Source organism: Bos taurus, chromosome 7, assembly GCF_002263795.3.
Source record: "Bos taurus isolate L1 Dominette 01449 registration number 42190680 breed Hereford chromosome 7, ARS-UCD2.0, whole genome shotgun sequence".
NCBI classification, from domain to species: Eukaryota; Metazoa; Chordata; class Mammalia; order Artiodactyla; family Bovidae; genus Bos; species Bos taurus.
The window spans coordinates 49,676,533-49,699,306 of NC_037334.1; the positions used below are offsets into that span (position 1 = coordinate 49,676,533).

The 22,774-nt window shown below is 44.0% G+C and overlaps 1 protein-coding gene and 1 non-coding gene across 3 annotated transcripts; one reads left to right on the forward strand and one right to left on the reverse strand.

Moving 5' to 3' along the window:
• Positions 1-1,423: 1,423 nt before the first annotated feature.
• Positions 1,424-19,424, reverse strand: GFRA3 (GDNF family receptor alpha 3). 2 transcript variants are annotated; one of them, XM_024994514.2, is made up of 8 exons: positions 12,418-19,286; positions 10,976-11,263; positions 7,012-7,104; positions 5,439-5,751; positions 3,249-3,352; positions 2,947-3,081; positions 2,445-2,533; positions 1,424-2,243 (listed from the first exon to the last, which is right to left on the reverse strand). In XM_024994514.2, exons 1-8 carry the CDS (start codon positions 12,455-12,457, stop codon positions 2,154-2,156), a joined length of 1,152 nt encoding a protein of 383 aa, XP_024850282.1. In that variant the 5' UTR covers positions 12,458-19,286; the 3' UTR covers positions 1,424-2,153. The 2 variants fall into 2 exon arrangements, with proteins under 2 accessions (XP_024850282.1, NP_001077216.1); NM_001083747.1 differs by lacking the exon at positions 12,418-19,286 and adding an exon at positions 19,297-19,424 and having other exon boundaries at positions 1,428-2,243.
• TRNAE-UUC (transfer RNA glutamic acid (anticodon UUC)) lies at positions 11,704-11,775 on the forward strand. The gene has a single exon. It is a non-coding gene; the product is annotated as a tRNA-Glu (tRNA).
• Positions 19,425-22,774: the final 3,350 nt, after the last annotated feature.

The window sequence follows — 22,774 nt, forward strand, 5'->3', positions numbered from 1 at the left end:
TTTAATGACATTAAATTGCTAATGTATTTATTTAAAACAAAAGCAAAAGCAAAACTGCAACCCTTTAAGTACTCTTATTGGCATCCCTACTAGAGATGAGGAAATGGTGGTTCAGAGGGATAAAGAGTATTTCACAAGGTCAAACAGCTGAGTGTTACAATCAGCCAGGATAACTGAAAAGTCCCAAGTGCCTAAAGCCGAGGTCCAGTTGCCAAAGTCCTGGGCTGGGCTGCCCCTTCACCAAAATGCTAGCTCATGAAGAGGAAGGGACAGATCTTGAAAAATACAGCCTGGAACAGAGCAAGCACTTGCTAAGGTTTGCTGAATGAATACAAGATTGAATGGGTCAATTTCAAGATAGCTGTTTAAAAGACAATCTGCTCCACCCCAGCCACGCAGAGACCTGTAATTCAGCATTCTCTGCTTACCACTGCTGCCAGCAGACCTTCCCAACTCATTACCCAGAAACTAGTCTAATGGCATTAACCACCCTGGCCAGCCAGGATACCATTAAAAGCTTCAGTCCAGCCACTGTGCACCCCCACCCTGGGTCTTGGCTCTGGGTCCTAGGCTGGGAGAGTGGTCTGGTTGTTTACCAGGAATTTGGACCTTCTTCAGAGAAAAGTACAGATGACCTATTAGTCTAATTCAAGCACTTAGCAAGGAATGACTGTACCATTCAACTCCCCAGCCCCATGATAATGGAGCCAAAGCAAATAGAGAGGCCCTGATGGTTCAGAGATCTTCCTGGGAGGGGAGAAAGAGGAAAGTCCACCAGGTACCCCACTGAAGTGTACAGGATGGCAGGTTGGCTGGGCATTTCCTGGGGCAGGGGTATGTGGATACAAGAATGTTTAGAGTGGCTTCCCTATGTCACCCATTGCTCTGGAAGCTCTTGTGCACATACTACCCCCAGTCACCTCCTCGCTGCCTTAAAACTTGGCTCAGAGAAAAATGTGAAGACAAACAAATATCCATCAATACAGAACTGGTTAAATAAACTATGTATGTAGGAATATGCATTCATACAAGTCCATGTCACGGCAGCTGATGAAAAGGATGATGTATTTCAAGCTCTTCTCATGGATGTTGAAAGGGGTCTGTGACTTACACTTTGATAGGCAGTGCCTGATCTTACTTACAAAATATTATACATACCTATAGGTTCTCATGTGCACAGATGTACAGGGAGTAGCAGATCCTAGGCAGCAGCTGGGACTAGTACCTGGTCCACAGCCTCACATATGTTACTTTTCTTCCAACTCCATGTCAAGTGTACAGGGAGGCTGAGAGACTTGCCCAGGGTCATATAAAACCTGGTGGCAGGGTCACTGTGTCTCTTAGATAACCTGGCCTGTGCTCTTGTGTCTGTAACACCCCTCGTTCTATACAAATTCACAATGTGAGACAATGGGAAAACAGAAACGTTTTAAATCAAAATGTTTAATCATAATCCAAGAGGCTAAGGGGACTCTAGGACAGTAGCAGGAAGAAAGCAAGGCCCAAATGCTCCAGCTCCTGATGCTCAAGTGTTGTGTAGGATCCTGGGGCAGGGCTGGCAGTAGGTTCCCATCCCCCACTCAGAGGAGAAAACAAGGGATAGATAGGAGTCTTCCTCCAGCTTTCCTCACCATGAGGAATGTCTTTCCAGGTCACTTCAGAACACCCAAGTCTGCCTACCTGGAGAATGCAGCAGAGTGTGACTGATTTGTTAGAGCCTGAGTGATCCTGGGTGGGCAGGAGAAAGAAATAAGGCGAGAACCTGGGAGAGCTGGATACCACCAGATCATATGCTGAAGTCCTAAGAAGGGGCAGCCCAAGAAGAAGTGAAGGGAATGACCTTGGCAGTCCAGTGGTTAGGACTCTGAGTGCTCACTGGGAGGGTCTAGGTTCACTCCCTGGTCGGGGAACGAAAATCCCACTTGCCGTGTGGTACGGCCAAACAACAACAACAAAACAAAAAAAGAAGTGAAGGGCATGAGAACTCGGCTAGTCAGCTTCTACCATGACCTCATCTGGAGTTGACTGGACATAGGTCAGGGTTGCCACGTGGTAGACTGAACCTCCTTCCCGATGCTGTCCCTTCCTCACCCATTGCAGGCAGCAGGTCAGCTGGTGTGGTAGAAGGGAAGAGGGCCCCTGAGGAAGTCCAGCTACCAGAGACTCGAGAGCAGAATCAAGGTAAGAGTACAGGAGAAAAGAGTGGGCACCCAAGGCTGTGGCCTTAGAGCAGGGTTTTTGTTCTGTGGAAAAAATGAAATGGAGTCAGCTCCACCCTTTGCTTCCATCAAGGCCTGTTCCCCTCCCCTGAGATGTCCATTAGAGGTCTACAGTCCTCATGACCAAAAGGAACTCACGCCACCCCCAGTCTCTTGTCCCCCTTGTCTGGGTTTCCCCTGATGGTCCAGAAAAGGCAGGAGGGGGTGTAACAGAGGAGCCCCTACCTGGCGTTCCATCACCGAAAAGGTAGAGGCTGCCCAGTCCTGGGAGAAGAGTTGGCTGTGAAAACGCATCTTAGCTGAAATGGCCTCCACTGAGGAGAGAAGGAAGACTGAGAGCAGGCAGATGTTGGAGATTTCTTAGGCTCCAAAAGATGGAAAGGAAATGTCTCAGGGACCCTGGCATATATGAGGGTGGGTGTGTGGCAGGTGGGAATGGGATATTATCTCATTCTGCTTGCTATTCCTTGAGCTGAAGAGTGTCCCTGGGGCTCAGACAGGTGAAAAGGCAGCTTGGCAGGGGCAGGAGGGTGGTCATTTAGGGAATGGGAGAAGGCAGAAAGGCCCAGGCTGGGGAGATGTACGCCTATGCTAAGGGCTGAGGAGGGGGTTGCTCCATCTGCAGGAGATGGATGGAACCAGTGTGGACCACAGAGCTGACCCCTTCCCTCTCCCGGGGTTGAGCTGAACCAGCCACAGGGACTGGGAGCAGGTGGCGCGCACTCACTAAGGCAGGGGTTGTGGGAGAAGGACTCTTCCAGCCGCTCACACTCCTCTTGCAGATTGCCACTGCCTCGGCAGGTGCAGCTTAAGGCAACACTGGCATTGATATTGCTGACAAAATTGGGAGTCAAAGCAGTCCCTATGGGGTGAAGAAAAGATTATCGGTGACTAAGCCAACCCCGCCTTCAGCTCCCATCCGTCTCCCACCTGTCTCAGAACCACTCCATCTGGGTTCAGTCTTGAGAGCATTTTCACCCGCCAGGCTGGCCAACCTGTTGGCTCCCTACCCACGTTCCCCAGCCTCACCAATCAGCCCCATGTATGCCCGCAGACATCTGGACTGCTCTGTTGCACAGGTCCCTAGGATGTCCATGGGATGGCAGTGGGTCTGAAAATCTGCCAGACGTGATCTGGAAAAAAGGAAATTTCAAGAGTCCCTGTTGACGGTCTGGCCTGCAGCCATCAACCTGCTGCCCCTTTAGCTGACATGCCTATCTTCATGCCAAATCCTCCTCTGCCTTTCAGAGCCTGAGCCATGGCCTCCTCCTGAGTGAGGCCTGCTCCTGTCACAGTCAAATATACTATCACCCCAGTCTCCACAGCATATCACTTTTAACTTGGGCTCCAAAATCCCTAATTATGAGACCTCAGGCAGTTTCTTTAACCTCAGTTTCCTTGACAGTAAATAGAGATGAAAATAGCACTACCTTGTGGATTTTTGTGAGGATGAAGTAAGAGCATTAAATGTACAGCATTTAATAGGGCCTGGTATTCAGTGAGTATTCAGTAAATGTTAGATATTATTATTTTAACACTCATCCTACAGTAGGTAAAGCTGGTTATCTTTAGGCAATGGAATTGTGAATATATTTTTCTATATATATTTGTGCAGTTTTCCTTACAAAAATGTAAGGAAAAAATGTAAGGCAAAAGCCTCGTGTTAGATCAGTGGTTTACTTCTCTGTCATCCCCATTCAAATGCAAACTCCTTGAAAGGAGGGACAATATCTTAGTCATCTAGCCCAGCACTTGTTAAGTGATTGTGATAGTAATAGTAACAGCTACCAGCATAACAACAGGCAGCAGAGCAGAGCCTAAGAGCAGACTCTAGGCCAGACTTCTTTCATTCTAAACTTCATTAACAAACCTGACTTACTATCTAGGGGTGAATTTGAGTAAGCTATTTATCCTTTCTCTGCTGTGGTTTCTTCATTTGTAAACTGAGGATGATAACAAAAAATAACAACAATCTTACAGAGCTCTTGTGAATTTTAGATGAGTTACTAGATGTTAAGTACTTAAAACAGTACTTAGCCCATAGTAATTACTAGGTGTTAATATGTTAACTAAGAGCTTTTATTATGTAATATCTTACAGAAGAGGAAGTGGGACTCAAGAGAGGTGACTTGCCCAAGGTTACAGAGAACTAAGTGGTAGAACCAAGCTGCAACACAAAGTTGGTGTGACTCTGTCAACAAATATCACTTGAAAGGAGGATAACTTCAATCTGATGAATGTTTGCGTGAGAAGGTCAAAGTAAGCCAGATTAAAATTTTGCTTAAATTTTTATCAGACACCTTACAATTCTTCATGTTCTTTGATTTGGTAATGACATTTGTAGCAACACAACCTAAGCAATAATTAGATTTGTGCACAAAGATTAATAAATAACAGTAATATTTATTGCAGCATTATTTATAGCAGTAAAGAAAGCAACCTAAATATCTATAAACAGAGGAATTATTAAATAAAATATGGGGCATCTATAAAGTGAAATACAATGTACACAGTTAAAAAGTAAGTTGTTAAAAAAAAAAAAAAAGTAAATGACAAAATAAGCACCATCATTTACTGGGTCCTTACTTAACTGCACCAGTAAGCTAACTCTCTACATAAATTACATAATTTAACTCTCACCAGAATCCCAAGAGGTCTGCATTATTATCCCAGTTTTTACAGAGGAGTAAGTGGAACCTTGGGTTAAGTGACAGAATTTTAAGTTAAGTGATAGATGCAAGGTCACACAGACAAGGATTTAAATTCACATATGTCTGACTTCAGAGCTTGTCTTCATCTCTATTCCATACTGCTTCCATCAGAAAATGCTCACCAGATACGTACCATAAGTGGAAGAAAAGCAAGATAAATATACTCTCAAAATGTCTGATTTTGTTTATCTGTAGAGAAAAAAGATTGGAAGGAAATGCTCTCCAAAGTATGTTAGATTAACTCCAGGTGATGGGTTTGGGGTGATATTTTAAGACACATTTATATTTTCTAAGGTTTTTACACTGTGTGTGTGTGTGTGTGTGTGTGTACACACACACACACTCACATTTACCCTTAGAAAAGTGTTTTAAAAGGTATCGAGAGTAGCTATGTGGTGAAATCAGTCCAGGATCCCTGGGCTAGGTTAGATTCAACCCTGCCCAGGAAGAAGCCTGGAAGGAGTGGCACCCACCCCGTTCACCAGCACCCACCACATAGCACCCGCACCTGCACAGCGGGTCGGATACACAGACGTGCCGAAGCTCCAGGCAGTTGGGGGCCTCCGAGGGCAGCGCGCAGCTGGGGGCAATGGTGTTGCGCCGGCGCTGCCCGCAGCCCTGATCGGTGGGCGCGCAAGGGCACAGCAGCAGGCCCTGCGAGTGAGGCTCTGAGGCTTTCTCGAAGAAGGCGCGTAGCTGCCTTTGGCAAGTGTGGCGCTGGCAGCGGGACCCAGAGCACGCCTCCCCGTACGCTTTGCGCAGCCGGTCACACTTGTCATTAAGAGTGCACAGCATGGCGAACTTGAGGCAAAGGTCCGAGTCTGGGGGGAGAGGGGAAGCAAGTCAGCAGTCCTCTTTACAGACCTGCAGCCCAGCCTCTGATTTATCAAGGGCGGTAGTGGGAGGGCACTACCGTCAGGGAGGACTGCCCTGAAAAAGGCTTTGCCCATGAGCCTCCCCCATCCTGTTCCTCTGCTTGCCTAGGCTTTTGTTTGTTTGTTTGCTTTTAAGCCACATACATCTAACCGAATCCTTCTTACAATCCTATGCAATGAGTGAGATCCCATGGTGGAAACTGTAACAAGAGGCCCTACAACATTCTAAAGTACTTTCTGGGAAATTCCCTGGAAGTCCAGCAGTTAGGACGCCAGTTTTCACTTCTGAGGGGTTCCATCTTTGGTGGGGGAACTAGGATCCCACAATCCTCCTGGTGTGGAAAAGTATACTTTCTGAACTGTCCACAACAGATGCAACCGAATTCTACTTAGGATTTCAGTTCTGTATCTGTATTCTGTCCATCTTTCTTTGATAGATGCATGCATAAAAAAACCCATACTCTGAGTCTTGGGAAATCATGGTGATACTTCTATTAACAGAATATTTCAGCAGTCAGAACAGAGTAACTGGAATAGGTTATTCCAGATTCCTTGTAACCTAGAGTTTCTAATATATAAATTTCTATACTTTTCTCTCAAAATTCTAATATGAAGAACTGACTGTACAACAAATCTCACATCTCTCTCAAAAAGAGAGTGCAAGTGTGTCTTCCTCTCCAATTAACACAACAGCCTCACTTTCTTAAAAAACATGCATCATAGTCCTTGCCAGACAGATGGCTCCCCACCCTGAATCACTCCTGAGGAGTCACACTCTCTCTCACCATTCCCTGCCCAACACCTCGCCCATCCCATTAGAATGGTTGAAAACAAGCAATTTCCTGGTCTTCAGGGACCACAAGCTACTTTCCTGGCTGCCTCGAATTAGGGTAAATACTCCATTTCAGCACATTTTTTCCCTGGGACTGCTGCCACTCCCTTCTAACCCTTTGTAGAGATCCACCCTTTGGAAGCTAGAAGCTCTAACAGGCTCTCTTTGATTATCTCCTTAATAACTATTGCTTTTTGTTGATTTGTGAGACTAGATTATGCCCCATAGCTCAGACTCTCACCATGACAGGGCTTCTTTAGTCACCTGGCAGTCTAGAACTCTCCCCTCTTATTACCCAGCTGTGTTCCCCACCAGCCACCCTTCCCGCAGAGTCTAGGCCCTCCCATACCCCAGCCCTAGCTGGCCCTGCATACCTGGTATGAGCATGTTCAGTTTGCTGAGATTCATTTTCCAGGGTTTTCTGGTCACTGTGTCTTCATAGGGAGAGACATCCAGCTCATAGTCACCTAGAGACAAGGTAGGATGCATCAGAATCCTGAGGACTGGGCTGGGGATGAGAGTAGGAGGAGCTGAAGCTCCTGGGGAAAAGGCAAAGGCACAATCTCTACCCAAATAGCTGCATCCTGGGCGGAGGAGAGGAAAAAAAATGGGGCCATAAAGGTACAGGCTAGGCTTGATGAATAAACCGGGTTTAATGGTAAGAATAATAAAGCTACTATTTGTTGTGCACACTGTATACTGGGCACTATGGTATTATATATATATATATTATATATTTATATATATATATACAATTTCACTTAGGTAAAAGGAAACTTCGGATAAGACAGGTTTAATTCACTTGCTCAGGCTCACATAAGCTAATAAATGGAGTCGGGATTTGAAATCTAGATTATCTGATTCCAGAGTCTCCACTCCTAACTACTACGCATATCGCCTGTAGGCATGTAAACAAGTAAAGGGATTCTGTCCTGTTTGCTCTTGCAATTGGAGAAGGGGCCATGGTGAACTCTGTTCCAGAACCAACCACTTGGCTATGGAAATTTATCACATGCTGAGGTGATGGAAACGTGACCAGGCCCAGAATGAACCTGACTGAGAAAAGCAGAGAAGGGAGAGACAATGATTTCAAAGGAAATACATCTCTTTCAGATGCCCTCATGGGGCTGTGAGCTCCTGAAAGAGATGTACAGGATCTTATAAAATCACTGCATACAAAACATTGTTAACCAACTGTACCTCAATTAAAAAAAAAAAATTACTGCATAGCTCATACACAAGGTGCTTAATAAATACTGGTTAAAAAGTATTGTTTAAAGACAGAGGTGAGCTTGCAGGGACATTCTGTATGTCTTCAGTAGAGAAGGGATATGTATGCTGCCAAGTCGCTTCAGTTGTGTCCGACTCTGTGGGACCCCAGAGACAGCAGCCCACCAGGCTCTGCCGTCCCTGGGATTCTCCAGGCAAGAACACTGGAGTGGGCTGCCATTTCCTTCTCCAATGCGTGAAAGTGAAAAGTGAAAGGGAAGTCGCTCACTCTTTCCAGGCAAGAGTACTGGAGTGGGGTGCCATTGCCTTCTCCAAGGGATATGTATAGTATGAAGCAAATCAGAAAGGATGATTTGAATGCCTGGGGAGACCTGGGAGCTCCCAAGGGAAAAGAGGGGGAAGGCAAGAGGATTTAGGGAGAGGGTTCAGGTGAAGCTCTAGAAGTAAGGTGATTAGGATGAGGAGAGGAAGTCAGGGAACAAGAAGAGTGGTATATTGTACTACTGTTTCCAATTGCTTGCTGGAGGATGATTATATATCTTTACCTGTTGCCATGTTCTAGGCCCCCTAGGAGAGAACTGTACTTTCCCACCCTACTGTAAGGTTTGGCCACGTGACTTGCCTTGGTCTGTGGATTGTGAGCTTCAGAGACTTAATCACCTCTAAGAAGAATTTTTAAGATCACGTGGTCCTGCTGTGGTTCTTTTCCACCTACCATCCTGGATCCTCAAATGAAAAAGACAGGTGGAGCAAAAACAAAGCCAACTAACTCATGGAAGCCCATGGCAGATGTGTGTAACATGAACAAAAGTTACATTTTTGTTGGTAAAAGCCAAGGATTTTGCGGTTGGTTGAATAATTTAGCAAACTCTTATTAAACATGTAATTGGTATCTAGAAGTGCAGTGCTGAAGTAACAAAATCTAAAATAAACAGTATTAGCTTTGGGACTGGGCAGTGGGCAGTGAATAAGCTGTTATTGGGGGCTGGCGGCTCTCATTATGCAGTGGCACAATGTTTGGTAAAATTGTTGCCTGCAATAACTTGGAAGGAAGATGATGTACGAGTGAGCTTGTGCTTTAAGAGGAAGAAGCTAAGAAAAGGAAGATTACTAGTGAATGTTGTGAATGCTTATGACTATATTTGGCAAGGTACCACAAGAAAGATATAAGCTTAGAGAACTGACCAGTTTACCAATAAGGAGGAAACAGAGAAGAAAGAATACGGAAATTCTAGAACTTGCAGTATTTAGAAATGCAACTGCTTCTTATATTCTAATGGTAAAAGATAAAACTGAAAAATGCTTTGAGTAATAAGCTCAATTACAACTCAGCCTTGGGGCAAAGACAAATTCAAGTTCGTGGCTATCATGCCCTTTGTGGAGATCCCATCGATTAAGACAGTATCCAATAAATCCTGCCAGTTGGACAAATATGCTCAGGGAAAAAAGATTGAGATAGTGGCTCAGGCACAGAAGTTTGATAAGGGCAAGGTACCTCTAATTAGGTCTGGAAAGAGATGTATGTCTTGAAAAGGATTATAGGAACAGCTACTGGCACACGAGGTGACAGAATCAAAAGATATAAAACACAATTATGTATTGAGAGAGTAGTACTGCTAAGAGCCACCAGCCTAGATTAAAAGAGACTCTGATTATTTGAGACTTAAGATGCTCCAACATTCCTCAAGTAAGAAGCAAGCAGAGAACACTATTCAGTCCCTAAGGAGGTCATAGTCTCCAATGCCCTTTTCAGATGTAGCCCAAGAAAATAATGGAAAGGAAAGGACCTCCCAGAGAGCTGAGAAACTCCTGGGCTTTTGCTCCCCAATGAGCAAAAGCAGGGCCTTATTAAAGAGCAAGTCCTACTCCCAGGGAAAACAGCCCTTGCATCAGTTGTGTGGCAGGACTTCAGAATTGCTATGAATCAATGTCTGCTGTGTGCTTCCCATTATTCCTCTTTCTGAGTTTGTTGTGCTTCTCCTGTCCCTGTTCCCTTACTACATATTGAGTATATATGGGAAGCAGATGACTTTTTAGTATATAGGTTTCTAGATTAAGAGGAACCACACATTCAGACCTTATACAGAAATTGTCACAAGACAATATCCAAGTCGGGGATCTTGGAGTCTGATGTTCTGCTTAAACAGAATACTTAGGCACCTTCCTTAGTGAGTAGTTATATTTTCTTGTGTAAGGGAGGGAAATGAATGTTTTGACCAAGTGATGAACTACAGTAGATTGCATTACTGTTTCTACTTATTTTTACCCTTCCTGTAAGACTACACATCCTCATTTATTGCCATGAGATTTTTAGAGTCCCCTGGGAGAGGACATCAGGTTTGACCATGTGATCTGCTTGTCAATGGAATGTGAGCAGAAGTATTTCATGTGTCTGAGCAGAAAGTTTTAAAGGCATCAAATGATTCTGCCAATGCTCATTTCCGTCTGCCATCAGAAAGGAACATCCCACGTAGAGGCTGAACTGGATCCCAGAACAAAGAGGACACATGACACAGCCAAGACAGAACCTGAGTAAGAACTTAACCTTTTTTTTTACAAGACCCTGTTTCATTATTGCAGCATAGTCCAGTAAAATTGACTATATAAAAAGAGATCTCTAGAGTCAGAGGAAGCTCCTCTTTGGTCTTCCAGTGCCCTCTGTCTTTTACCATCTCTTGTCTAGTTAATGAGTATCCTCTCTGTTAAAGGCTGCACCAGGACACAACCTCCCAGCCTCTCTGAACCTAGGATTATCTTGTATTTGTATGTTGTATTTATGGGTTAAGACCATTTCCCTCCACTTCCTCTCCTATCCATCTGTTCCAGGAGCTCCCCATGTTGGGCCTTAGCCTGGTTCAGAGATCTTCCAAGAGGCAGCCACATGTTTCCAGGTAAAAGAAAGGGGGAAGTAGTGGGAAGGGAGGGCAGTATTCTGGGACCCAAAAGGATACAGCCAATTGCTCCTTGCATTTCTTACTGATGTCAAATGCAGAGCTTCATTATCAACCCTGTCAGAATCTACCATGTGGCCCATATCCAACAGGATTAAAAATCAACTCCCAAGAGCCATCTTCCCTAGCTTAGCCCACTCTAGGATGGGAGCCTCACCAAGGCTACGGGCAGGATGAATGGTCCAGTAGATGTCCAGGCAGGTAGCTTGGTTCTTCATGCGCCGATGGCATGTACAGCTCATCAGAGAGCTATTCCTGAGTTGCTGTGCTGCCTCCATGCAGTCCTCAGGGACCAAAGGCTCCTCTGCAGGTGATGAGGTGCTTATACTTGAGGCACAGGAATTCAGGTAGTGGTAGGTAGCATTGCAAGTGGGATCGGCCTGACACTTCCTCCTGGCCTGGATACAGCTGTTTGTGAATCGGCCTTCTGTGGGGAGGTGGTCCCCTATGGAGGGAGAGAGGTCAAGAGAGGCTCACATAAGGTCAGAATAGCTGTCTGAGAAAACCGAGTCATAAGGTAGGACAGGGAGATTCTGGACGAAATCTTTAGCAGGAAAGTCTTGGGGTAGCACAGAGGCCTTTAGTGGGGAACAAAAAGTCCAGTGGGAGGGTCTGCCATGGTCACAATCTGGACAGAAGAGATCAGGCTCAAGAAAGGGTAGGGGTTTGATAAAGAAAGGCTGCTCAGCCTCCTGGGAAGGGAAGGGGAACAACTGTTTGAAGCTGAGCCTGATGACCCTGCCAGTTACTGGAAGAGGGCCCTGAGCAGAGTTATGCCATGAACAGGGCTAGCATCATAACCAGAGAGTTGAGAATGTGCACAGGAGTGCTAAATGACAGTTAGCAACAACTCTCAGTCTTCTATTAAAAGTCACTTAAGGGAATTCCCTGGTAGTTCAGTGGTTAGGACTCAGCGTTTTCATTGCTGGGGCCCAGGTCCAATCCCTGGTCAGGGAACTAAGATCCTCCAAACCTCACAGCACAGCCAAAAAAAAAAAGTCACTTAAAAATAACATGGTGTAAACAAAATTAAAAACTTAAAAATATATATAATAAAAACCCTTATTATGGGAACTTGCTGGGGTAGGGCACTTTTACTGATTCTGTTACTTACTCAAGAATATCATGGTTGGTTGTAGGTCAGCCCTGGAGAAAGGCCCTGCACTCTAGGCCCTAGGGTCCCTATCAAGTGGTAACAATACACCATCATCCCCCAGTTTTTCAAGGCAGGACATCTAGGAGTCATTCTGAATTCTTCTCTTTCCTTCACATCCTATGTTCAATCCAGCAAGTCCTGTCAATTCCACTACATATCTGGAACCTGTCTATTTCTCTCCACATCTATCACTACTTCCTTAGCCCAAGCCACCACCAATTTCTGTCTGAACTAGTTGAGAGTCCTTACTGGTCTCCATGGTTCCATCTTTAAAATTCATTCTCTCTTACCACTCAGCCATCTTTTTTGTTTTCCAGCTTTATTGATATATGATTGACATACAACATTTTTTAAGTTTTAGATGTACAACAGGATCATTTGATACATGTATATACTGTAAAATGTTACAGTTGGTTAACAAATCTTTCACTTCACATAATTACCATTTTCTGTTGTTGCATCCATCTTTTTTTTTTTTCTCATTGCCTCTTTGTTCAAGCCTTTCTTTATTCAAAATCAGCTGTCCCAAATGATTCGGCATTTATGGAATAAACAAATTTAAGTTTACGCAGCAGCCTAATGAGCATTTAAGACTTATGTTACATGAAAAAAATGTACATTTCTAAATTAAAAAGTTAACTATGTATACTTAATAACATTACATACAATTAATATAAAGGCTACAGAAGGCTTTAGGAAGCTGAAAGTCTAAACAAGTTTTAGCAGGTGAATCAGCTGATTTCACATTACAATTCTAATCAAATTATCCAATTACTGCTACTGCTAAGTCGCTTCAGTCGTGTCTGACTCTGTGCGACCCCAGAGCCGGCAGCCCAGCAGGCTCCCCTGTCCCTGGGATTCTCCAGGCAAGAACACTGGAGTGGATTGCCATTTCCTTCTCCATGCATCCATCTTTTTTAATAAATTGTTTTAGGTTGTGAAAGTTCAATTTTGTTGAAGTAAAATTCACCTTTGGTGATCATTCTGAGATGTATAGAAATAGCAAATCACTATATTGTTCACCAGGAACATAGCATTGTAGGTCAATTATACTTCAAAAACAAACAATCTCATAGGAAAATAAATCAGATTTGCAGCTACCAGAGGCAGAGGGTGGGAAGGAAGAACTGGATGAAGATAGTCAAAAGATGCAAACTATTTAAAAAAAGAGAGAGAGAGAAAAATCATGCAACATAAAATCAATCATCTTAAAGGGCACAAGTAAATGGCATTTAGTATATTCACAGTGTTGTACAACCATCACTTCTAAATCCAATTCATTTTCATCACCCCAACAGGAAGCTCATACCCATTAAACAGTCACTCTCCATTCTCACTTCGCCCTAGTAGTCAGCTGTCTCTACACATTTACCTGTCCTACATGTTTCATGTAAATGGAACCATAAAATACGTACTTTTGTATCTATCTTCTTTCATCTAACATACTTTTTTTGACATTCACCCACATTGTGGTATAAATCAGTGTTTCACTCTTTCTTATGAATAATATTTTATTGCATGGATACCATAATTCATTTTGTTTATGTAAACATTAGCTGATGGACATTTTTGATCTTTGGTTACTGTGAATAGTGCTACGTAAACATTTCCGCACAAGTATTTGCTTGAACACCGGTATTCATTTTTCTTGGGTATTTCTCTACAAGTGGAATTGCTGGGTCACATGATAATTCTATGTTTAACTTTCTGATGAGCCACTAGATTGTTTTCCAAAGGAGCTGGTATCATTTTACATTCCTACTAGCAATGCATGAGGGTGGTTCCAATTTCTCTACATACTTATTAACTCATGTTTTCTGTTTTTTGTTCTGTTTTTACAGCCATCCTTGTGGGTGTAAGCTAGTATCTCATTGTGGTTTTCACTTGCATTTTCCCTAATAACTAATGATATTGAACATATTTTCATGTTTTTGTTAGTCATTTGTATATCATGTTTGATAATAAAATATAACATAGGAAAACACATGAATCAAAAATGTATAGCTTAATGAATTTCTAATTACATATAGCTGTGTAACCAGATTCCCAGATAAAGAATCAGAACATTAATTACTAGCATGCCAGAAGCCATCTGCCAGTCATCATCTTCCTAACAAAGCAAACACAACATCTTGATTTCTAACATTAGTAATTTGTTTTGCCTGTTTTTCAATCATACATGTGTTTTTGGTGTCTTGGCTCCTTTTGTTCAATATTAAGTTTCTAAAATTCACCCACACTGTTAAGTATAGTTGCAAATAGCTTATTTTCATTGCTGTATAGCATTCCATTGTGTGAATATAACATAATTTTAATGCTGACTAGCATTATATGGGATCATCTCTTAACTGTTTTCTTGGCAAAACATCCTGGAATGCAAAGTCAAGTGGGCCTTAGGAAGCATCACTATGAACAAAGCTAGTGGAGGTCATGGAATTCCAGTTGAGCCATTTCACATCCTAAAAGATGATGTTGTGAAAGTGCTGCACTCAAATGCCAGCAAATTTTGAAAAGTCAGCAGTGGCCACAGGACCAGAAAAGGTCAGTTTTCATTCCAATCCCAAAGAAAGGCAGTGCCAAAAAATGTTCAAACTACCAGACAGTTGCATTCATTTCACACGCTAGCAAAGTAATGCTCAAAATTCTCCAAGCTAGGCTTCAACAGTATTTGAACTGAGAACTTCAACTGTTCATGCTGGATTTAGAAAAGGCAGAGGAAATTGAGATCAAATGGCCAACATCCATTGGAACATAGAGAAAACAAGAGAGTTCCAGAAAAACATCTACTTCTGCTTTATTGACTATGATAAAGCCTTTGACTGTGTGGATCACAACAAACTGTGGAAAATTCTTCGAGAGGGAATACCAAACCATCTTACCTGCCTCCTGAGAAATCTGTATGCAGGTCAACAGTTTGAACTGGACAACAGTTAGAACTGGACATGGAACAACAGGCTGGTTCCGAATTGGGAAAGGAGTATGTGAAGGCTATATATTGTCACCCTGCTTATTTAACTTATATGAAGAGTACATCATGTGAAATACTGAACTGGATGAAGCACAAGCTGGAATCAAGATTGCCGGGAGAAATATCAATAACCTCAGATATGCAGGTGATGGCACCCTTATGGCAGAAAGCAAAGAGGAACTAAAGAGCCTCTTGATGAAAGTGAAAAAGGAGAGTGAAAAAGCTGTCTTAAAACTCAACGTTCAAAAAACGAACATCATGACATCCAGTCCCATCACTTCATGGCAAATAGATGGGCAAACAATGGAAACAGTGAGAGACTTTATTTTCTTGGGCTCCAAAATCACTGCAGATGATGACTACAGCCATGATAATTAAAAGATGCTTGATCCTTGGAAGAAAAGCTATGACCAACCCAGACAGCATATTAAAAAGCAGAGACATTACATTGCCAACAAAGGTCTGTTTAGTCAAAGCTATGGTTTTTCCTGTAGTCATGTATGGATGTGAGAGTTGGAGTATAAAGAAAGTTAAATGCCAAAGAATGGATGCTTTTGAACATTGGTGTTGGAGAAGACTCTTGGGAGTCCCTTGGACTGCAAGCAGATCAAACCAGCCAATCATAAAGGAAATCAGTCCTGAATATTCATTGGAAGGACTGATGCTGAAGCTGAAACTCCAATACTTTGGCCACCTGATGTGAAGACCAACATTGGAAAAGACCCTGATGCTGGGCAAGATTGAAGGCAGGAGGAGAAGGGGATGACAGAGGATGAGATGGCTGGATGACATCATTGACTGGATGGACATGAGTTTGAGCAAACTCCAGGAGTTGGTGATGGACAGTGAAGTCTGGCATGTAATCCATGAGGTCGCAAGAGTCGGACATGACTGAATGATTGAACTGATGAACTTAAAAACTGTGTATCAGATCATCCCATTTCTCTGCTTAAATCCTTCTACCAGCTTCCATTGCACTTAGGTTAAGATCTAGTTTATGAACTCTGGTTTACAAAGCCTTGTAGAGATCTGGCCCTGCCCAACTCTCTAACCTCCCCTCCTAGCTTTCTTCCTCTCCCACTTCCCTACATCTGCACCAGCCTTCTTTCTGGTTGCCATTAAACAAGACAACCTTGTGTCCACCTAACCTTTCTGTCTGAAATGCTCTTCCACCTGATCTTCACATGACTGGACGCTTCTGGTCATTCAGTGGCATCTCACAAAGGCCATCCCCAACCAACCAAAGTAAAATAGCCCCCCAGCTACTCTAACATACTGTTATTCCAATTCTCTGCATAGTACTTATCACCATTTGATATATTTTTACTTCATTTTAAAATTTTCTTCCCAGCTAGATTTCCATGTCTATCTTATCATCACTCTAAACATTACCAGTGTTTAGAACAGTGTTTATTCTTTGTAAGCCCCCACTAATATTTAAAAAATAACCAGATAACAGATATTTTATGAGCCACCCCAATAACTTCTCTGAGCACCTTCTACTTATCAAAGAGTCCCAAAATTAGGGTGGGCCTCCAAGTTTAGTTAGTCCAATATTCTCTTCCAATCATATAATAATCAATTAGATTACTATTAAAATGCACATTTCTGAGCCCTAGCTCCAAACTACCAAACAAGAATCTCTGGTGATAATGCCTGGGAATCTGAATTTTAGCAAATTCACTAGAATGATGCCCCTTAAAGACAATTGATGTCATATCCAATGTGTAAAAAAGGGCAGGGTGAGCAGTACTGATTTTTCCTTTTGCTTCAGGCTCTAATATGCCTCAACATGGCATTGTTACTTTTGCTTTAAAATTTTGGTATTTTGTTCATTGTGGATTTTTTGGCATTTATTTTTACTTTTTGACATGTACACACTGCTATATTTATTTAGTCATTATTTATTTATTTATTTGTGGCTGTGCTGGGTTTTCGTTTTTGCATGCAGGCTTTCTCTAGTTGCAGAGATGGGGCTTACTCTCTTGTTGCAGTGTTCTGGCTTCTCATGGTGGTGGCTTCTTTTGTTGCAGAGCACAGGCTCTAGATGCACAGGCTTAGTTGCAGCATGCAGGCGCAGTCCTTGGGACTGGTTGGTTCTAGGGCATGTGGGCTTCAGTAGTTGTGGCACAGGGGCTTATTAGTTGTGGCTTGAGGGCCCTAGAGTGTGCAGGCTCCAGTAGTTGTAGCCCACAGGTTTAGTTGCTCTGTGGCATGTGGAATCTTCCCAGACAAAGGATCAAACCCGTGTCACATGCATTGGCACACAGATTCTTATCCACTGCACCACCAGAGAAGTCCTTAATTTTGACTTTTTAAAAAATTTCTTTATTTGGCTGTACTTGGTCTTAGTTGCAGCTCATGGACTCTTCAATGTTTGCCGCAGCATGCAGGATTATAGCTGCACCATGTGGAATCTAGTTCCCTAACCAGGGATCAAACCCAGTCCCCCTCCATTTGTAGCATGGAGTCTCAGCCACTGGACCACCACGGAAGTCCACAATTTTGATTTTTAAAAAGGGGATTGAACTAAACCAGAATTTCTCAATGCAGGGGATAAGAAAGAGAGAGGATAGGACCCTTTTAGGGACATATAAGAATTTCCAAAGGGAATCTGTGGTTCAAAAAAGCGTGTTTGACAGGAATTCCCTGTAGTTCAGTGGTTAAAACTTTATGCCTTCACTGCTGATGGCCCAGGTTCAATCTCTAGTCAAGGAACTAGGATCTTGCATGGCCAAAACATGAACTAGGATCATGGCATGGCCAAAACAACGATAACAAAAACAAAAAAGTATATATAACAATTTTATATGTGAAAGATGAACAAAAGGACTTTTGAAATTTCAAAATTTATTTAAGACATAAGATTTTTATCTTTATCAAAAAAGGGACATGGATTTAAACAGTTTGAGAAATGCTGCATGTTTAAGATGTTACTTCTAGTAGGTGCCCAGAAAGTGCTTGCTGAAAGAAATGTAGCAGGTTCAAGTCTAATTGCTTTAACTGGACTAAATATTAAATATTGAGTCATAACAATTTTCAAAAGTAAACCTCTCTTATTTCTTAGCTGATACAGTTCACCAAGTCTGAGCAGTGGTAGATCTGGGGGCATTGCAGCTCCACAAAAGAAGGTGAGGGTCATGTTAAATTTCATCACTAACAGAGGGTAACTTGTTCCACTAAATTGGTCATGATGAAGGTGTTGAAAATTTACCCATATCCTGACATACAGCCATACTGTTAGGGTAGTGAAATTTCCTGGGCAGCTCAATCAGATCAGTGATGTCTTGCTGCTCTGATTTACTGACGAAGTCAGTCTGAACAGGTCAGTACTTTCCTTCCTTCCTTCCATATCTGTCTCTCAGCCAAGATTGCACTTCTGCAGTCCTACTTTGTGGAGGAGGTCATGTGCAGATAAGTACCTGGTCTCTGCCTCACGAGTCCCTCCAGCCAGGCTCTGGACAGGAGCCCACAGTGAGATTCCATGCACCCATCCCTCTCCCAGAGGCCACATGCATGCTCCTTAGGGGAATGGCATAGTTCTAAAATCAGGCCTTGCACCATGTACTACACAAAACACTTATTGTGGATCTATAACAGGGCAAGGCACTGTGCTGGGCAGCCTATACAGAAAGGCCATCTTACCCAATAGTGAATTTTCTGCTCCAATTAAAATAATAGTAAAGTACATCCTGAAGAGGGGGTTTGTTGATGGTGAGCAATATTCTCAACCACTCAGTAATGGTGTTGGCGAATTCTGGGCAGCAGTTTTCAACCCTAATTTGTGACAAGTCAGTTCTTTCTTTGTTTTTTGGGGGGTGAAAGTGCAGAGTCCTAACCACTGGACCACCAGGGAGTTCCCAGTAACAAGTTAATTCTAACAAAAACTTCAATATTGTCATCTGTACCTAGTGGCCACTTTCCCAGTCTTTACACCGGGTGGAAGTGGTAAAGCCCATGTGCAGCAAAAGGCGTCGTGCTTCTGATTCTCCCCACCTCCTAGAAATGCTGTCTTGGTAGTGGCCTGGCTGCAGCTTGTTCTGTGACTGTCTAGGAGCACCTCAAAAGAGGGAAGAGGGGGAACCGGCAGCGAGGAGATGCCTGGGTGCCCTGGCCACGGCTGACACTCAATCTACAAGTTCAGACACTTGGACTAGGCGTAGAACCCAGCCCCTTCCTGACACTCTAGGCTTCCTCCTCCAGTTCTCCAGGCTCGGACAGATGGACGCCAGGCACCAGGCAGCAGTGTGGGGTCTGAGACCTCTCTTGGCTCTGGTGCCGGCACCCCACTTACACTGTAACCACCAGCCCCATCCCCTCGCTCCCCAGCCGGGGCGGCTCCAACGACACTCACCAGCTCGGAGCAGCAGCGGCAGCAGGAGCAGGAGCGCAGGCGGCAAAGGTCGCGGGTTCTGCGGTCGCGCCATGGTGGGATGCGCGCGGGGGCTGTCGACGTCGGGTGCTCTGCCTGCACCCGACTCGGCGTTACCCTCTCCTAGCACAGGAGCTCTGTGACCCGGGCTCCTCTACCGGCACCTCCCACCACTTCTCCCGCCCTTCCTCGCAGGGAGGGCGGCGCCGACACTCTCCCACCAGGGTCCCGGGTGCCGCCCTCCAACTCCAAAGCAGACGGACGCACCACGCGGTCTCTCCTACTAGACCCAGAGGGCTGCGGGGGTGGGGGCGAGCCAGGGTACGCGCCCCGGAGCAGCCGAGTCATTGTAGGAGCTGCCACTGGAAACTCGCCATCTCGGGGGTCCAAATTTTTTTTTTTTTTAAAGCATCCTATCTCACTTTCCGGAATCCGCTCTACCACCAAGAAACCACACCCCCACCCCCACCCCCCGCAAATGAAATCTTGTAACAAATGCACGAGGGCACTTGCATTTCAAGTTTTGGGGTTTTTCCCCTTAGAATCTGCACATCTCTGATATCATTTCCCCGCATCAGTATCTTCAGGAGTGAGATTCCGTTGTATTATTAACCCCAAGATTCTGCAGACAGGTGAAATGACCTTGCTGGGGACAGACTTGGGGGCCAGATCCCAGGACCTTTGCCAGACTAGACTCCTCCAAAATTCAGCCCCTTCAGTGTCATGAGGAAGAATGGAAGGATCAAACCTCCCTCAGACTAAACTGCGGAGATTTCCTTGGACGAAAGATCACTGAGAAAGATGGTTGGAGAGATCATTTAGGAGCCTCATCATTTTCAGAGGAGGGTTAGGAGAGCAAGCTACTCTACCAAGAGCAAATACCTAGGAGAAACCCAGGACTTCTACCCATAAAGATAAGGGTTATTTATTAGATCAATTTACTGGGCTGGTTCCCACCTGCTCCCCGGATAAAGACAGAGGCAGAATGGCTTCTAAGAATGAGAACTAAACAGTACTTAGGGAAGATGGTAATGAAAGGTATTGAAGGGTGTCCTCCCCCAATCCTCCAACCAAGCCCTCTCCTACTTCCACAGCCCAGCTGGCAGAGGGCCAGGAGGGAGGGTACTGAGAAGTACAATATAAACCTCTGAGATTTATTGGCTGCTGCTTCTGAATATGGCCATCCTGCTGTGGCCTCTGGGGGGCATTTGCCAATGTAATCAGCTCAGAAAGAGAGTCATTCCAGCCAGGGTGTAAATCACCCTTCACAAAGCTAGGAGAGAGACATGTGGTGCTAGATAAGGAAAGAGACTTATGTAGCCTCCTGTGCCCTTTCCTCCCTTCTCCTGCCCAGGGGGAGCTGATTCCTGGGCTGTAATGCACTTTAAATGGAGTTTGTGCTTCATTTTAATCTATATCTGCCCTGCCAGTCTTACAGGAGAGCTGTGAAAGTGAGCATCTGGCTACTCAGCTTTTATACAGGGCCTATTCCCCCCAACCCTCACCAGTCCCACCCTACCTCTGCGTACCTTTCCCAAGTCCTTCCCTCCAGTAAGATTAGGAAACTTGTGGCTGGGGAGCTGATAGCCCCCACTCTCTGCTTCACTCTGGCAATAGTTCCAACATGGGATTTACAAGGCAAAATGTAACAATATCAGGTGATTGGGATGCTAGGAAAGGGTGCTATGAATCAACAAGGATGTAGGAGGTGATCAAGGGGTGTTACCTCTGCACTCTCCTTCAGCAACCAAGGCAAATCGGTTTGGGGTAGGAGGGTAGGCTTAGAAAAGGCATTTGCTCACGGTGCCTACTCAGTGAGTCTACTCAATGCTCTCCCCACAAAAGGAACCAGGAAAGCAAAAGGAACAAGGTCAACTTGATGGGCTGAAAGCAATATCCAAAGCCACCCATAAAAGACCAGCCTCTGAGAGTAAATTAGATGTTTGGAGCATAATTCTGTCTGGGCACTGTTGTAAAGAGCTTGACATCATCGGGCCTTTAATGAGGATCGGTAACTAAGGCTGGTGGAGGGTTGAGGAAGCCTCTGCAAACAAATATGACTCCAAGACTAATATTGACAGCTCCTCCAGCATACTCTCTCCCCACCAACCATGTCCTTTGTGGCTGCCAACACCTGCTAGATAAGCAGCATTGCTGTTGGGAACCTTGTGGATAATGACAAATGAACCAATCCTTTCTACAAAGATGTTACTCAACCATCATTCAATTCAATAATGTCTTTTGAGGCTGATTATGAGCCCAGCTTTATGCCAGGTGCAAAAATGATTAAGACACAAACTGCCCTGGGAGGGCTTTGCAAGCCACTGATTGGGGCTCAAAGCTCTGTATCTTACTCCACTTTCATTTGTAATCTTGGTTTTCTGCCTTCTATCAAGACCTCTCTCACTGTTGGGCTTTAATTCCTGCCCTGCTGCTATCCTTAGCTAATCCAGGGTGTTAGCAGTTCAGTGAAAAACAGTTAAGAGAACAAGTTTTACAGACTACCTGGTTTCAATTGACATTATCAACACATGCTGGGTGACCTTGAGCATGTCACTTAATTTTTCTGTGCTTCAGTTTCTTCATCTGAAAAATAGCAGTATTTACTTTGTATAACAGTTTTGAGGATTAAACAAGTATATAGTGAGTAAAGGGTTTAGCTTAGTGCCAGGCACATAGCACACACGGAATATCACTGCAGGAGTTAATTATTCTATGAACTCAGTCAGCCCTTACCAGTCAACCTACAGTTTTGGAGTTGGAGGCTAGATCTTCTTCCTTTTGCTGAATATGCTAGTGGGCCAGAGTGCTTGTAGGGATTGAACAAGGAGAGTCATTTCTACCTTAAGGGCAGGAACTGTGACATATTTGAATGCTTGTGGTACTTAGAATTGACATCCCTAGAAAGAAACTAGTTAGTCCCTCACATTTGTCTGAACTGAATGGGGAAAGAAGATCCTCCATGCCTCTCACTTTATATATGGCTGGTAAGGAAAGGGAAATGCTTCCCTCTCTGTAGCAAAGGTTAGCCAGGTACTGGGGCTGAGATTGCAACCAGAAGTGTTTTCAGACCAAAAGGTTTCCATTCTTTATCACTTGACTTCATGCTGAATGAATACCAGTCAGTATAAGGACACCAGCACAGAGCTAACCCCTTCATAGCCTCATGCAAAAGTTTCTGGATTAGGGTCTTAGTATCTGCCCTTAGCTTCAGTTCCTAAGCTGAAGCAACCCTATGGCCCTGACTTCTCAAGAACCTATAACTGAGGCACTTACACATTTAACACCTAATACAATGCCAATTTAGAAAGACACATCGTTCCATCGATGAGGATTTGGTAACAGCAAAGTCCATTAACATTACAGACTCTGGAGCCATACTGCCTGGGTTCATATCTCAACTCTGGCATTCATTAGCTGTGGGACTTTAAACAAGTTACTCAGTCTCTCTGTTCCTCAA

Coding starts and splice junctions, on each gene's coding strand:
- GFRA3 (NM_001083747.1), bottom strand. CDS start 19,369: ATGGCGCGACCGCAGAACCCGCGACCTTTGCCGCCTGCGCTCCTGCTC. Junction 11,264..19,296: donor GCCGCTGCTGCTCCGAGCTG/GTGAGTGTCGTT, acceptor CTCCCTCCATAG/GGGACCACCTCCCCACAGAA. Junction 3,082..3,248: donor GGCATACATGGGGCTGATTG/GTGAGGCTGGGG, acceptor TTCACCCCATAG/GGACTGCTTTGACTCCCAAT.